The sequence below is a fragment of the Nilaparvata lugens genome, chromosome 13 (assembly GCF_014356525.2).
Source record: "Nilaparvata lugens isolate BPH chromosome 13, ASM1435652v1, whole genome shotgun sequence".
Classification (NCBI taxonomy): Eukaryota; Metazoa; Arthropoda; class Insecta; order Hemiptera; family Delphacidae; genus Nilaparvata; species Nilaparvata lugens.
This window is the reverse complement of record NC_052516.1, coordinates 1,293,058-1,310,186: the sequence shown is the minus strand read 5'-3', so window position 1 is coordinate 1,310,186 and position 17,129 is coordinate 1,293,058. Positions and strand designations below refer to the sequence as shown.

The window sequence follows — 17,129 nt, the reverse complement described above, 5'->3', positions numbered from 1 at the left end:
ACGAAAGAGTTGATAATAATAATATTGTAGACAAATGTTTCCCTCGTAATCTTATCTAAGCCGGCAGTTAACAAAGAATCAAATAATTGTTCAACAGTTTCTGTCATTATCTGAATAGAATATTCTTCTACTTGGGGCCGTTTGCACAGTCAAAGCTTAAACTCTATTCAATCAGCTGGTGGCTTAAACTCAAAATGAAACACATTATAACAACCGAGATTTGATACAAATTTAATCCAGATTAGAATGAAATTTAGTTTAAACTGTCACTATGCAAACGGCCCTTAAACGTAAAAGTGTAGGAGACATTGATGGAATTACAAGGAACGCAATTTAGGAAGAGGTAGAAGGAGAGAAAGAGATGAGGAAAGGGATGAAGAGAGAAGGTGGAGGAAGGAAGGAAAAAGAAACAGGGGGAAACAGGGTGGAGGAGAGAAAAGGAAGACAAGAAGAGAAAAAATTAAGGTGGAGGAGAAAGGGGAGCAGTGGAAGGAGAAAAGGAGAGAAATAGAAGGAGAAAAGAATAGAAAGAGAGAAGGTGAAGGAAGGAAGGAAAAGGAAACAGGGTCGAGGAGAGAAGAGGAAGCTAAGAAAGAGAAAAAATGATGGCGGAGAAGAAAGGGGAATAGTAGAAGGAGAAAAGAAGAGAAATATAAGGAGAAAAGAAGTGAAGGAGAAGGAAATATTAAGTGGTTGAGGAGCTTGAGGGGTGGAGGATGAAGGGTTTAGAGTAATAAGGTGTCAAAGAGAAAACAGGACGAAACGAAAGAAGAAATATATTTTTGTTGATTTAGATTATGTGTGAATTGGAATTTGAGTTCTGTATGTAGAAAAAAAAGTAAATTCGTATGGCTTTTGTTGGTAGGGAGTCCCTTGCGGGAAGGTCCCACCGACTGAATATATAATTTAAGTTCTGTATGTATTTTTTATTCATCAATTATTGCTTAGATACTGTATCATGAAATGTATTTATCTATGGTATTGTTATCTATTTGGCGAAAAAATTTGAAGAGAGGAGAAGAGAGGAAAAAAGGAGAAGAAGAAGAATAAGAAGAAGGAGTAGAAGTAGAAGTGGAAATATAAGTAAAAGTAGAAGAAGAAGAAGAAGAAGAAGAAGAAGAAGAAGAAGAAGTTGATGATGATGAAGAAGAATTGATTGATTGATTGAGTTCTTTATTCATGTAAATTACAATATATACTGGCTTATACACTTATATACAATAGCTTACAATACAGCAAAATTATAGATGAATTTACATAATATAGACTAAGAAAATAATTATTGAACTGTATATGATATGAAGAAGTAATTTGTAATATAATAACTATGGATAATTATATTGTTATGCATCTACATATTAAATTGGCGGAGCTTTGGACATATATCAATGTCCATTCTTCGGAAATAATATTAAAAATATCCTCCCCACTAACTCTCTACCAAAAAGAAGAAGAAGAAGAAGACGAAGAAGAAGAAGAAGAAGAAGAAAAAAAAGAGAAGAATTAGAGAAGAAGGAGTAGAAGAAGAAGAAGGCGTAGTAGAAGAAGAAGAAGAAGAAGAAGAAGAAGAAGAAGAAAAAGAAAAGAAGAAGAAGAAGAAAGAAGAAGAAGAAGAAGAAGGAGAAGAAGAAGAAGAAGAAAGAAGAAGAAGAAGAAGAAGAGTAGAAGAAGAAGAAGAAGAAGAAGAAGAAAGAAGAAGAAGAAGAAGAAGAAGAAGAAGAAGAAGAAGAAGAAGAAGAAGAAGAAGAAGAGGAAGAAGAAGAAGAGGAAGAAGAAGAAGAAGAAGAAGAAGAAGAAGAAGAAGAAGAAGAAAAAAAAAAGAAGAAGAATTAGAACAAGAAGGAGAAGAAGAAGAAGAAGAAGAAGAAGAATTAGAAAAAAAGAAGAGGAAGAAGAAGAAGAAGAGGAAGAAGAAGAAGAGAAGAAGAAGAAGAAGAAGAAGAAGAAGAAGAAGAAGAAGAAGAAGAAGAGAGAAGAAGAAGAAGAGAAGAAGAAGAAAGAAGAAGAAGAAGAAGAAGAAGAAGAAGAAGAAGAAGAAGAAGAAGGAGAAAAAGAAAAAGGTAACTGAAAAGAAGATCAAGTTTACAAGACAAGAGAGAGATAAAATGAAACTGAGAATGAGAAGGATAATGAGAAGCGAGAATAATACAAACTACAGAGATAGAGTAAATGGAGAAGAAAAAGCCGAAGAAGGAGAAGAATAGAAAGAAATATTAGTAGGTGGTGGAGAGGGGAAGAAGCTGCAATAGATAATCTATCAGTGGACGGTGAGGTGGGAGGGAGGGAGGGATATTCCATCTCCAACTTGCTATACAGTAATCAGTGGTCAGGGCAAGACAGTAGCTCTGTCTCATTCTAGAATTAACTCCATTCTCCTCTAAAAATTCAAATTCGGTATGTTTCAGGGTTGTTAGCCAATCACAAACCAGTTTCAAATACTCGTAAGTTGATAAATTTTACGTGAAATTCTAGAATTGTACTTCCGGAAATTTTGTATTCTTTGTTTGAAGTAGAGCTTTTTACACTCTTGGAAAATATTGATATTCTGTGATTTATATGGTTGAAACGTGTCGTAAATCTATAGATTCTACTTGAAAGTTGTGAAAATTCGTGTGAAGAGTTGAAAAACTCAAGTGAAACTTCAAAAAATTGAGTTATTTCTACACAAAGCCAAAACGAACTTGTTAAAAGTTTAGTGTAACTTTCAAAGCTCATGTTTTTTATTAGGAGGTAGGTTAAATTGAAGTTACCAATAGACGTTAAAAGAGTTTCTACTATTGGAGAATTATTATAGTAAATTGAAGTTTGAGTGTAAATTTAGGAGTGTTTTAACTTCAGGAACTCTATTGGTGGTAGGAAATGATTCAATTTTAGTGTCACAGATAGATCAGTTTTTGTTGAGTCATCTACAGTCTTAGAAAAGGAAAGAACATCTTATCACAGCTTGAGAAATAAGGAGAGGATTATTGGACCTTTTTGTGAGTATTAACTAAAATATTATATATAATATATTATAAATTCACCAAATATGTATCTTATACAGCTCAGTATAATTAATTTATAGAATATCATAATATGGAATAGAATAGTGAGATCCACGTTTTGATGGTAGGAGAAAGTAGAAAGGTAGGAGAACAGCGTTGCCGATTCTCTGCCTTGTCACTGCCTTCTATGGAGGATGACTGATACCGGAACATCTGATTGATTGATTGATTGAGTACTTTATTTATGTAGATTACAATATATACTGGCTTATACACTTATATACAATAGCTTACAATACAGCAAAATTATAGATGAATTTACATAATATAGACTAAGAAAATAATTATTGAACTGTATATGATATGAAAAAGCAATTTGTAATATAATAACTATAGATAATAATTATATTGTCATGCATCTACATAAATTGGCGGAGCTTTGGACATATCAATGTCCATTCTTCGGAAAGAATATTAAAAATATCCTCCCACTAACTCTCTACCAAAATATCTCTGATGAGATATTGACTGTTTAAAGTGACCAGTTATAATTTATTCGTCAAGAAATATATTTTTCAATGATTGAAAAATGAATTTTATGATTGAAATAAAATATTTTGTTAATTAATTATATTTCTACATTGTTGAGAAACGATCTGGCAAACTTGCGAAGCTAGAGGAGTATAGCGTTATCTTCTTTGTCGAATGATAGACAAGGATAGCAACACCAATGTTGATCAAATACTGATATTATAACGTGAATCTCTCTATAGATGAGAAGGCTAGGTCCATTTCTTTTCTCTTGAACGCTAGCTATCCATTTCAAAAATATAATTTTCCTCCCCAATTATCAACCATTCTTTGGTGAAATTTTGTTTGAAGTTAGGGCACTGAAGCAAGTATCTTCCGCTATTGAAACACAGTAAAATTTATCAATACCTTTTTATTTTACCACAACACTGTGTTTTTGACCGAACGAAGTGAGGTCTAAGATTCAAGTCTACGGTTTGACATTTCTCTTAATGTTTATATGTTTATATATTTATATGTTGCGCATTTACGACGAAACGCGGCAATAGATTTTCATGAAATTTGACAGGTATGTTCCTTTTTTAATTGCGCGTCGACGTATATACAAATTTTTTGGTAATTTTGCATTTCAAGGATAATATAAAAGGAAAAAGGAGCCTCCTTCATACGCCAATATTAGAGTAAAAGACAGACTATAGAATTATTCATCATAAATCAGCTGACAAGTGATTACACAGATGTGTGGAGAAGCCAGTCTATTACTGTCAAAAACCTCAAAGATGCATAGACTCACATGCAGCGCTAGTGTCGTACTTGGAATTGAAATCGGCCATTGAGGGGACAACCTATAGTCTGATTATTACATATCAATGCCTTTGTAATCTATAGTATTACAAATATATAGATATAATATCTCATGCTAGAATACCCCAATGGCGGCCTTCAATTTCAAGCAAGAGCTATCATTGGGAAGGCTTAGGCATTGTGGGTCTATATATATTTAAGGTCTTTGATTACTGTATTTGTATAAGGTCTATAGTTTCAATCAGACATTAAAGAGGTATGCATCTTTAAGCTGGGTTTACACCAAAGTTATTAACAAAATGGTTATAACTTATAGATTCTATTGAATTGAACGGAAGTTGACTAACACATATGTCCATCATGTGTATGATAAGTTATGTTCAATCTAATATATTCTTAAAGGATTGAGTTATTAACATTTTTTTAATAAATTTGGTCAAATCGTAGCTTTAAAGTCTTTGGTTTCAATATTTTGTTTTGCAGTCATGGTATTATTATGCGTGCCCATCAGTATCAATATTCTCACATTCGAAAAAACTAATTTAATAGGTGAATAAAAATAAACAAATGAACTACCTAAATAATGCTGGAGAAATTGTTATATTTTTGATTCTAAAAAATTAATTTTCATCACATAGAAAGATCATCACGGAACTGGATGAATTATATCATATGAAATACAAATTCAAACGTGAACTGAGTTTGTTAACATTTGAAACAGTTGACATCTGGTACTTGTGGATGAGAATTCTGCGTGAGGTCTACTTTTCACAGAACTACTAGTGATAGAATAAATGTTGATAGAATAAATTCGACTGAGCCACTGTCAATGTTGTAGAACCGTTCCATAATGGTATAAAAACACACATATATAGTCAAATTCTACATTAGCCAAACTGAGTCAGCTTGAAAATCTGACCTGTGTGGTCACGAAACCATGGTTCTGCACAAATTAATAAAACTAGAATTTGACAATATATGTGTGTTTTTATTTCAGTTTGATTCAAAGGTTACTTGATATAATATCTTATTGTATTTTAAAACTTTCAGAAACCTTAAAAAATAGAGTAAGTATCTTCAGTTAGTCCAAGTATTTTGAGATTTACTTTTAACTATAACCATTCCTTATGAATAACATAAATGCTTTCTATTCCACCGATGCTCACATTTCTGTCAATATCAAATTTCTGTCAAACGGAATAGGAATCTCAATAATTATTTAAAAAAAACTAATAATTCAAACGAAAATCCAAATTGAATGCTGTAAATCTGTAGTAAATGCAGATAATTTCCATCTGTAGACAAAAAATCTGGTGTGGCGCACTCACACAACTTTCCTTGCCATTATGAAAATTGATCACCTGACGCTAGTGTTCCCGCACATCTCAAGTCTACTATTCAAAGATTTGAGCCAGCTGGTGACAGGGCAATAACGCTGGAGACACACATGAGGTCTGCTATCTCTTCATAGTGACTGATTTAATAGAATCAACAATAATTTGCAATTGAATAATCACATTTTCTCGAATTTAAAGCTTATTTTCAATTTTAGGTGAAAATGTTACTGAACATTAATTGTAGAGATTTTCATGCTCAATCTACTCCACTTAATTTTGTTTGTTTAAATTGTATCTGAAGGCTGATAATTGGGAATCTAGAATCGAACTTTGCATTGATGGGGCGGAGCTCCTGAAATTTTTACAGATATGGGACTTGTGGCAGTTGATAGAGCTTATGACTATTTTAGGTATGAATTTGATCAAAATCGTTGGAGCCGTTTCCGAGAAAATCACGAAAAACCCTGTTTTTGACAACATTTTCGCCATTTTAGCCGCCATCTTGAATTGCATTTGATCGAAATTGTTCGTGTCGGAACCTTATAGTGAAAGGACCTTAAGTCTCAAATTCCGTTAATTGGGAGATGAGATATCGTGTACACAGACGCACATACACTCATACACACACACACACACAATCACACACACACATACACACACACACACACACACACACACACACACACACACACACACACATACAGACCAATACTCAAAAACCAGTTTTTTTGGACTCAGGGGACCTTGAAACGTATAGAAATTTAGAAATTGGGGTACCTTAATTTTTTTCGGAAAGCTATACTTTCCTCGCCTATGGTAATAGGGCAAGGAAAGTAAAATCCAGTTCATTCCAGAATTAGACAGATTGAACATATTGTGGGACCTACTGAGTTGGTTGAATGGGAAGCTTTGATAAAATTTATCAGGAATTCACAGAGACAAAAAATGAGTAGCATTAGTTCTTATGGGAGGGTTCACACATTGGCAACTATTGCTCAAATATCAATAGCATTGTTTTTTATGGGAGTGTTCACACTAATAGTTTGAAGTTAATCTTACTACAGTCAGTATGAGAACAGTCATAGAACATTGAGTTCACTGTACAAATTATATTTATTCAAGATATGAACAACTTGCATAATAATATCATACTCCCCAATGTAAATCTCTATTAAAAGAATAATACCGTCGTCATAATTATGTTTATCTCTATTTCAAGTTTATCTTAATTATAAATATTGGAATGATTCATCAAATAAATAAATTCACGTGACTGATAAATTCTAAAATTAATTGAACAAAATTATGATTGATTTCACGTAGAACATTAGTAAGATGAAAGGCTAGGGAATATAATATTTTTCTTCCCATTTTCTCTCACCCACACACTCACACTCACTCTCTCTCTCTTTACAAAGGCAGCGATTCAATTCAATTCAATTCTCTCTCTCATCCTCTCACACTCTCTCTCTCTCTGTGCCTAGTGGAAAGTTGTTTGTATATTTTGGCTTCAAAATTTTCTGAAATAACTTAATTTATTCAAAGTGCGGTGATATAAGTGCAAAATTTGACTATAATTTGGTATTTTAATCATTCTAAATTCAAAATTACTAGTTAATATATATTCTTGGACAGAACTATGAACTTTAAATTTCCTCTGTAAGAACATAACCTATTTTTTCGGACATTTTATTATTTATCAAAATTTGGGAAAAGAATATTTTGGGGCTATGCCTGTTGTTCTATCCCGATCATATTCATATGATTTGCAATTATATCAATTATATCTCTCTCTCTCTTCTCTCTCTCTCTCTCTCTCTCTCTCTCTCTCTCTCTCTTTCCGGAGGACATTGATGTTTTTGAAGGAGGATATTTTTAATATTCTTTCCGAAGAATGGACATTGATATGTCCAAAGCTCCGCCAATTTATGTAGATGCATAACAATATAATTATCTATAGTTATTATATTACAATTGCTTTTTCATATCATATACAGTTCAATAATTATTTTCTTAGTCTATATTATGTAAATTCATCTATAGTTTTGCTGTATTGTAAGCTATTGTATATAGTGTATAAGCCAGTATATATTGTAATCTACATAAATAAAGTACTCAATCAATCAAACAATCAATCTCTCCCCCTCTATCTCTATCTCTATCCATTCTGTTCTTTTCTTCTTCAGCTGTACTGGTATGAGCTTTCTCATATACTATAGTGAGGTCCACGTTATAATAGCAGTATTTGATTAATATTGATGTTGCTATCTTTGTACACCATTTGACAAAACAGATAGTGCTGTCCTTTTCTAGCTCCACAAAGTCATTTCATGCTTCTAAGCATTCTTATATGAATCATTTTTCGCGAAAATTTAAAACTTAAGAAACATACTCAGAGCAAGACGAAATATACACAGTACGGCATAATCTATTCACAAATATAAAAAAATATATAATATATAAAATATATCCTATTCAAATATTAAAAAGTTGATAATTCTCCTAAAAAACTGAGCTCCTCAAATTTGAGTCGAATAATTTCCAAAGTTGAACAAAATCAACTAATCATTCGAAAACTATACTAATTATCTTACAAGTTTCAGAAAGGATAACAACTACTGTTAATATTTTTAGTTGTCCGATGATAATGCAAGAGTAATGACTGCTGTGAATATTCACATAAATTTGAATAATTCTTGTGAAAATCTGTCCAAAACCGGAGTATGATTAATGATACTTCGTATGAGAATGTTGCAAAATAAGGATCGATGCGCTTCTATTCAACATATTGGACTCAGTTGTTTTTTGCCATAAATTTTCCAACATTTTATAAACATTATTAGACGACTTATTGAGAATAAGAATACTGAGTTCAGAGGATCTAATAGGATTTAGAGATTGGACTGAAGTTATAGGATTTTCATGCAAATAATAATAAAATGAATGAATGAATGAATGAAACTGCTGTAAGATTATAATTATAAATAAGAATAATATTATAGTAAGGTCTACGTAATATTAAAATATTGCATATCTCGAATTTATGACAGTTTTTCAATTCCTAAAGCTGCATCTATATCAAAGTTATTAACAAAATGTTAATAATTCAATCCTTATAGATTCTACTAGATTGAACATAACTTATCTTACACATGATGAACATATGTGTTTGTCAAGCTCCGTCCAATCTAATAGAATCTATAAGGATTAAGTTATTAACATTCTATCAATAATTTTGATGTAAACGCAGCTTTAGTTTCAATTGCTTCAGCAATAGTTTCATCGACCAATGAGATTGCGTTAACAGTGGGAGTGTCCTCCTACTCGCCTGTGATTGTTCAACGCTGTTCTGTGTCATGATGACGTTCAAATTGCTATCCACCAATAGAAATTGAGGGATACGTTCTAAGTAAATTGAGCCTTTTTTCCCTACAATACTGTAGGAAATAGAATAATTATTATCTGGACTATACTGATGTCAACGTTATAATGACAGTATTTGATTTACATTGGCGTTGTTATCCTTGTCTATCATTCGACAAAGAAGATAGGGCTATCCTTCTCTAGCTTCTCAACGTTGCCAGATGAGTTTTTCAACAATGAAAAAAATACAACTAATAAAAAAACATCCAATCTCAATGGAAACTCATTATTAAATATAATCATCAATCGAAAATCCAAATTGAATGATTGCAATATCTCAGTAATTTCCCTTATTAAATAGTTTAAAAATATGTTTTCATGATCAATGGATTATAATTGATTATTTTTTACGAGAATGAACAGTTGATATTACAGTGCATAAATTTACCGATAATAATAATAATGTCGAGTGACCTGGCTGGCTCAGGTCTGGTGTCAGAGTTTTCAGGTCGCAACTGATCAATTTCACGGCCTCTGACATGACCTAACGACTGCTTGTCCGATATCAGCTATGTTCTATAGAAGGCAGTTGCTAGGCAGAGAATCAGCAACCCTGTTCTCCTATCTTCCTTCACTGCCATTATATCGTGGACCTCTGCCTGAATTTGCTTTTTTGAAACAACAATGAATTCAAATTATTACCTGAATATAATACACAATATTTTTAAAATGTATGAATTCAGGGCTACTTTCTTGTATTTATAAAATAGAATTATAGTACCCTTTAAAATTAATATAATAAAACAAATTACAAAATGTTACGTTACAATTTGTATTCCTGTTTTATTATTCTATTAATTTAAAGGGTACAATAATTCTATTTTATAGATACATAATATATTTAGAATATGGACAGAGTTCAAACTAGATGTGGTCTGAAACTTCTTATCAATAAATTGATAACATTTTTAATGTTTGAACAAAACTCTCATTCACTGATAAATCCAATAATAGGAGTATAAACCGTTCAACCTCAAACTCTACCAATTTTTCGTAGTCGATATCCAGTTATCTAATCAGCTATGATGATCGGCAAGGGACTCGACTGGTGACAGTTACATCAATCTATAGTCAGATTCATATTATAAGATACTGTGAAAATAATAGAAAGACATTGTTGCTAGATTTGAAGGGACTCAACTGGTGACAGTTACATCAATCTATAGTCAGATTCATATTATGAGAGACTGTGAAAATGATAGGAAGACATTGTTGCTAGATTTCCTTCTCCACTGCCTTCAACAGATAGATGTAAATCAAGTAAACACGGAACATCTATGATGTGATTGTTGATCCTTGTTAATAATACGAGAAATAAATTCTGTCTCAAACATATTCTTCAACAGATAGATGTAAATCAACTAACACGGTAAATCTATGATATGATTGTTGATCCTTGTTAATAATACGAGAAATAAATTCTATCTAAAACATATTCTATTCGTGGAGGAAATTAATTTGTCCATGATTTGATAATGAATACATCCTCATTCATGTGGTCAATCATAACTCTACATACCTTTTCAAATAATTTGGCAATGGTACGATAGACATCAATCAAAGTGAGTACAGAAAGTACTAACTTATCAGCTGTTTCACATTGCATAATGTCGGTCTGTGAATCTTTCCTACTCTTTCAAATTCATTTCTCAAATTAAAGTTCATTCTATTTCCAGAAAGTACATTCTACAATAAATATATTCCCTGAAAATTACTCCCTCTAATAAGGAACAAGTCCGAGTTTAGAGGAGGAGTCAATACAAGAAAGAAACCGTTTACTTTCTACAGCTGTAGTTTACAAGCATAAGCTATTCAAACATATTCACATACAACAATACTAACACATAAAACAATTGAAAGGAATACAATCTCAAATTTTTAGCCAATAATAATAGAAATAAATTCAATAAACAAAAACTGATTGCTTCCTTTCTTTTGTCATAGCTCTGGAAACATTACCGATGTACTCAATCTACTCTAATAATAATACTATCTAATTTTTGGTTTACTATCTTTTGGTTTGTATTTTAGAATATTATCACGGCCAATGTACCAATAATTCAAAGAATATTTTCGAACTCGTGGCTGGAGCTCAAGGCTTCTTTTTCCAGCCACACCAATGTATATTAGTTGATAAGTGTTATTTTGTAAATTTCTAGTGAATTGGTAAATAATAAGAAATAAATAAATAAAAATGCTACTCTTTTTCTCCAATTTTATTATCCTCATAAATGTTCATAGTATTATTGTCTATCTGTTTCGCAGGATTATTAGCAAATGATAGAGTGATGGGATGCAGCACGAATAAGACGGAGAAAGCTGATCATTTGGCGAGCATTCTTAAGCAGTATTTGGCTGCATCTGCAGGTATTTGCAACAATAAATTACAAACATTGTGCTTTCTAAATACAGGATCATCAACTACAGTAATTCAACTATTCATCACTACTCATTTCCCAAGTACAGGATTATTTACTAATTGATTCAATCATCAATACTCCTTTATTCATCAACTAAGTTTTTGAACATGCATTGTTATCAAGGACAAAAGAGAACAAGATTTAAATCTAGACATCTTTGTGATCCCAATTTTTTTTAAGGTCAAACTCAAATGAGCTCCAAGTTATTGGACAAACATTAGGGACAAAGAAAACAAGATTCAACTCTAGGTGTTTTTTTATCCCATTTTTTTAGGGTGATGCCCACATGATCTCTAGACTTGTGCGTGTTTGATGATAATGAGAGATTAGTGGACCTACAGCTTTAGGTGGGTTCGGAACCACCTGGAAACGATTTTAATTTTTTTTCAAAACATATACGATTGTTTAATACGAAAACTAAAAAGAGATTGTTCCATTTTATGCATAGGTATACTCATCTTTACATTAATTCCTAGTTTTGTAGGCAGTATTTTTTTGGATGTAATAGATGAGTACATTCAACAACAAGATATTTTCCATTTCCTTTTGCTGCAATGTTTTTCTTTATCTCGTACTTCTTTATCATGCTTTCCTTCATCTCGTTCCTCTTCTATTATTTTGTTACTCTCACTCGCTTCTATTATCTGCCTTTCCAGCTCTATCTCTCTCTTGTTTTTTTTTTTCAATTATTGATTTATACTTTTTTATCACATTTCTCATTATTCTATTTAAGAGATTATTTCCTTATGTTGTGATATAGATGCATTGGAATTGTATAGTAGGGTTAAGTGGGAGAGAGGGCCGGCTGTGCCCTAACTTCGCCCTCCAGGTTAAAATAAAGGCAGCCTATCTATCTATCTATCTATCTTTCTTGCTCAACCCCTTTCACATACACAGTTATTCTCAACTTTCCCACTCCTCATTCGCTTCTATTTATATTGTTATTCTTTAAGTTAATATCAGCTCAGAGAACCGAATTTGAATTGAGTTCAATTACTTTTAATTCAACTTACTTTACTTTTACTTTTACGTTTAACATACTTTTTTCCTTCTCATTCTCTTCTATTATATTCTTATTCTTGTAATATCAGCTCTTTGAATTGAATTGAAATTAAGTTGAATTTGAATTGAATTAAATCAAATTGAATAGAATTGTATTTTAATTATTTTTATTATTTCAGCACTGTTGGCAGTTTTGATAAACGGCACTTTCAGTGGTTGGGCCACACCATGCCTTCCCCTCCTCTTGAGCCCGGACCACTCCCCTCTCCCTGTGACCTTGACCAAGGTCGATGCCTCATGGATGATGTCTCAGCTGTTTATAGGTCAGTGGATCACTGTTATTTCCACATATTAGATTAAAAGAATCATGAATTTTTACGGAGTTGATATACAAAATCAATAAGAAAATGTTAACAGAAACATGAAGAACCAAAAAAATGAGAAAATACAGTAACAAACTACTATAGTGAGGTCCACGTTATAATGGCAGTGTTTGATTGTTAATGGCATTGCTATCCTTGTCTATCATTCAACAAAGCGGATAGCGCTATCTCTTCCTCGCTTTGCTCTGTTACCAGATTGTCTTTTAACAATGTAGAATTAATAATAAATTAACAAAATATTTCATCTTAATAATGAAATTATTGAAAAATATAATTTCTTGCTTAATAAAATATAATTGATTATTTTAAACTGGAATGAACAGTGAATATTACATTGATAAAACTGAATCAGCGACCGTCTATAGAAGGCATTGACAAGACGGAGGATCGGCAACGTTGTTCTCCTATCTTTATCCATTATGAAGTGGACCTTACAGGCCAATCGTAGACGTTCACCTTGACAGTTCAAGGTTTCCGCCAATAACGGTACTTGACCCTCAGTATAGATACTGCTTCTCTTCACTTGCAGTTTTAGTTTACCAGTGATTGATAATGGTGTAAATGGAGTAAGAACCGGAACCCGTATCTCGAATTTTAATAGATCAATGGTTGAACAATACACAATCTTTTCATTCAGCATAGCATATATTTATGTCAGTTCTATTTTTATATTTCGTTTATAAATTATATTTTTCATAGCATATTACATGTGTAAATAAAATAATCAATAAATAGATTTCGGGGACCGAGCTTCGTTCTGGAGTACAAAAGCATGAACAATTTATTACGAAAGAAGAAATTAAAATTACATTCATAGTTTATACAGAAATGTTCTATCTAATCACAGTAAATTGAGTTTAATTTCCTTCACAAAGGCCGGTTGCACAAAAGCCGGTTAAATTTCAATCCTGATTAATTTCACGTGAACTAAATCAGGGAAGACCATTTCTAAAAGATGGATCTACTGGAGTTGATCAGGAATGAAAATAACCCGTCTTTTTTGCAACCGGTACTAAGTACCTGATTGAATGAGTTTAATAGTATAGTATATATGAATGTATGTAGTAAAGAAAAAGTTTAATATGTTCAATGATTGAAATGTTTTGATAAAAGGGTAAAAGTTTATATTAATCTGAATTAAGTTGCCCATATAAGAGAAGAGATTTTATGAATGAGTGTAGATATATCTGGGAAATAAAACGGTATCTTCATTTCACAGTTCGCTTGGGTTTAATAGGAATATACAAAAATAAGAATCGTAATTAATATCCATTGTTCAATAATCACTCGAATAAATGAATCAACCATTGGTCTGTATCAGCTTTATTGATTTATTTAATCTTATTATACTTAATTAATAAATAATCAGAGACTGTAGGGAACGTGGACATCAAATCAATTTTTTTAATTGTAGTAGTAAAGATATCAATGTTTGAAAGTGCAATAATTCAGAAACTAAAACGCAATTTATAATATTTTCAAGCAATTTTTTTCATGATATCGGAAACAAATTTTTCATTTTAATGATGCTACTGGCCTTGATAGATTACAATATATACAATATTAATCATGAGTCATTCCCCTCAATAATATTACTTTGCATAAAAAAATTGATCTGTCAATAAAATACAGGTCATGGAGATACTATTATTTCATGACTACAACAATAAAAATATCTTAATTGCAGTAACAAAAGGTTCCATTTTCATATGGTTATCAAAATAAATAATGTACCCATTATCAGACTATATTGTATAACAGTATTTACGTCTCATACTTTTGTTTAACATAAGACAGAGCAATGTAGCAATTATATGTCTACATTCATGATAACATCATAAATGAAACCGATCGTACTTTATTATCAATCATTTCCTAGGGATGTGTGACAGAGAGGACCTGGAGTCCTAACTCCGCCCTAATAAAGGAAAAAATCAATCAATTCCCTCATCTTCACCTAGGCATAAAATACTTCTAGATACTGAGAAATCGCATTTGGATTATCGTTTAATAATAATCGATAATGATATTTCTTTTTTGTGAGATAACTGTTCTCGTTTCTTTTTCGCAGGTCAAACCCTGAGCCCTTTACCCTCAGGTTACCTAATGGACAGGCTGGGTCGCAAACCAACCCTTCTCTACTGCGCAGTTCTACCCTTAGCAGCCTGGGTTCTCATATTCTTCGCCCAGGATGTGTATGCACTCAGTGCAGCCATGTTTTTAGCGGGCCTTTTTGTTGGCACGGTTTATACTGTCACGCCCATGTATTTAGGTTAGTAGTTTTACTTTCCTTGCCCTATTACCATAGGTAAGGAAAGTATTGCTTTCCGAAAAAACTAAGGTGCCCCAATTTCTAAATTTCTATACGTTTCAAGGTCCCCTGAGTCCAAAAAACTGGTTTTTGGGTATTGGTCTGTGTGTGTGTGTGTGTGTGTGTGTGTGTGTGTGTGTGTGTGTGTGTGTGTGTGTGTGGTGTGTGTGTGTGTGTGTGTGTGTGTGTGTGTGTGTGTGTATGAGTGTATGTGCGTCTGTGTACACGATATCTCATCTCCCAATTAACGGAATGACTTGAAATTTGGAACTTAAGGTCCTTTCACTATAAGGATCCGACACGAACAATTTCGATCAAATGCAATTCAAGATGGCGGCTAAAATGGCGAAAATGTTGTCAAAAACAGGGTTTTTCGTGATTTTCTCGGAAACGGCTCCAACGATTTTGATCAAATTCATACCTAAAATAGTCATCGATAAGCTCTATCAACTGCCACAAGTCCCATATCTGTAAAAATTTCAGGAGCTCCGCCCCATCAATGCAGATAGATTCCCAATTATCAGGCTTCAGATACAATTGAAACAAAAAAAATTAAGTGGAGTAGATTGAGCATGAAAATCTCTACAATTAATGTTCAGTAACATTTTCACCTAAAATTAAAAATAAGCTTTAAATTCGAGAAAATGTGATTATTCAATTGCAAATTATTGTTGATTCTATTAAATCATTCACTATGAAGAGATAGCAGACCTCATGTGTGTCTCCAGCGTTATTGCCCTGTCACCAGCTAGCTCAAATCTTTGAATAGTAGACTTGAGATGCGCGGGAACACTAGCGTCAGGTGATAAATTTTCATAACGGCAAGGAAAGTTGTGTGAGTGCGCCACACCAGATTTTTTGATTTATTATTCATTTCTTCAAAACTACTTGATAGTTTCATTGTAATACTTATAATATTATAATATTATAATATAAACTTATAATATTAGTAGCACCCTTTTTCATCTTCTTTCATGAGTTTTTTATTTATTCTTTTTAATTTTAGGAGGTAGTATTATTGGTGGTAGTATAATGTACTGTACGTTTACATTCAAGTCCTCTTTCTAACTCGTTCTTCATCTCTCTTATACTTTTATTCCTTGAAGACCATCCCTCATTATCAATGTCAATACGGTTTGATAAGGTTAACGATCTACACATGCTGGTAGATTCGTGGATAATTGTTACTAAAAACACTAGTGTATTTTACTAATCCACCGGGCTGCAGAGCTGGCTCATAAAATATTATACTGATTTTAAAACTCGCAACTTGTAATTCTATGTGAACCTCATAGTTTACTCGGTATAGGGAAATAATTCAGATTCATTCAATAATTATTTTAGATTTTGATTCTTCTCTCATGTCTTTCCCCATTCTTCTCTTATTCCACTTCTTCTTATCTACTCTTATCTCTCCCTTTTTGTTGTTCTCCTTCTCCTCACCCTTCTTCATCTTCCAGGCTTCTCTCTTATTTTTATCGTTCTTCTTCTACTCCTAATCTTTCTTCTCTTTGAAAGATAGAATTATAGCCGAGCCAATCAGACCTCTTTCTCTTAACTCTTTACTCATTCCACTTACCATCTATTCCTCATTACACTCTTTCACATTTACGTTTCTTCTCTTTTGATAGATGAAAAATGGATCAAACAAACCTCTCACTTTTGATTCTTCTCCACTTCCACGTCCCATTCTTCTCTCATGTCACATCTCCTTCTCTATCTCTTCGTTCTGCTTATCTCTTATCTCGTTCTTTTATCTTTCTTGTTTTTCGACAGGTGAGATAGCCGAGCCAAGCGTTCGAGGTCGTATCATAACGCTCACTTCAGTCACAACCAGGCTGGGAATCATCTTCCAAGTGACAATCGGAGTTCTTCTTCCTTTCCGTTTACAGGCCATAGTCTCCCTCTCTGTTCCTCTACTCTTCATGCTTGTC

General features: G+C 32.6%; 2 protein-coding genes across 4 annotated transcripts in view; one reads left to right on the top strand and one right to left on the bottom strand.

Annotated features, from left to right (window-relative positions):
* The window catches only part of LOC111054753 (EF-hand domain-containing family member C2), a 138,672-nt gene that overhangs the window by 66,188 nt on the left and 55,355 nt on the right, over positions 1-17,129 (bottom strand). The window lies entirely within an intron of this gene.
* Positions 2,308-17,129, top strand: part of LOC111059174 (facilitated trehalose transporter Tret1-2 homolog) — a 25,491-nt gene continuing 10,669 nt past the window's right edge. Inside the window, exons 1-6 of one of the 2 annotated variants that reach the window (XM_039439538.1) lie at positions 2,312-2,978; positions 5,021-5,023; positions 11,345-11,446; positions 12,681-12,824; positions 14,956-15,156; positions 16,972-17,129. The exon at positions 16,972-17,129 is cut by the window's right edge and continues 44 nt beyond it. In XM_039439538.1, coding sequence (XP_039295472.1) covers positions 11,368-11,446; positions 12,681-12,824; positions 14,956-15,156; positions 16,972-17,129 — 582 coding nt within the window. In that variant the 5' untranslated portion in view covers positions 2,312-2,978; positions 5,021-5,023; positions 11,345-11,367. Of the gene's footprint in view, positions 2,979-5,020; positions 5,024-11,344; positions 11,447-12,680; positions 12,825-14,955; positions 15,157-16,971 lie in introns of both variants that reach the window. The other variant, XM_039439539.1, reaches the window with a different exon arrangement.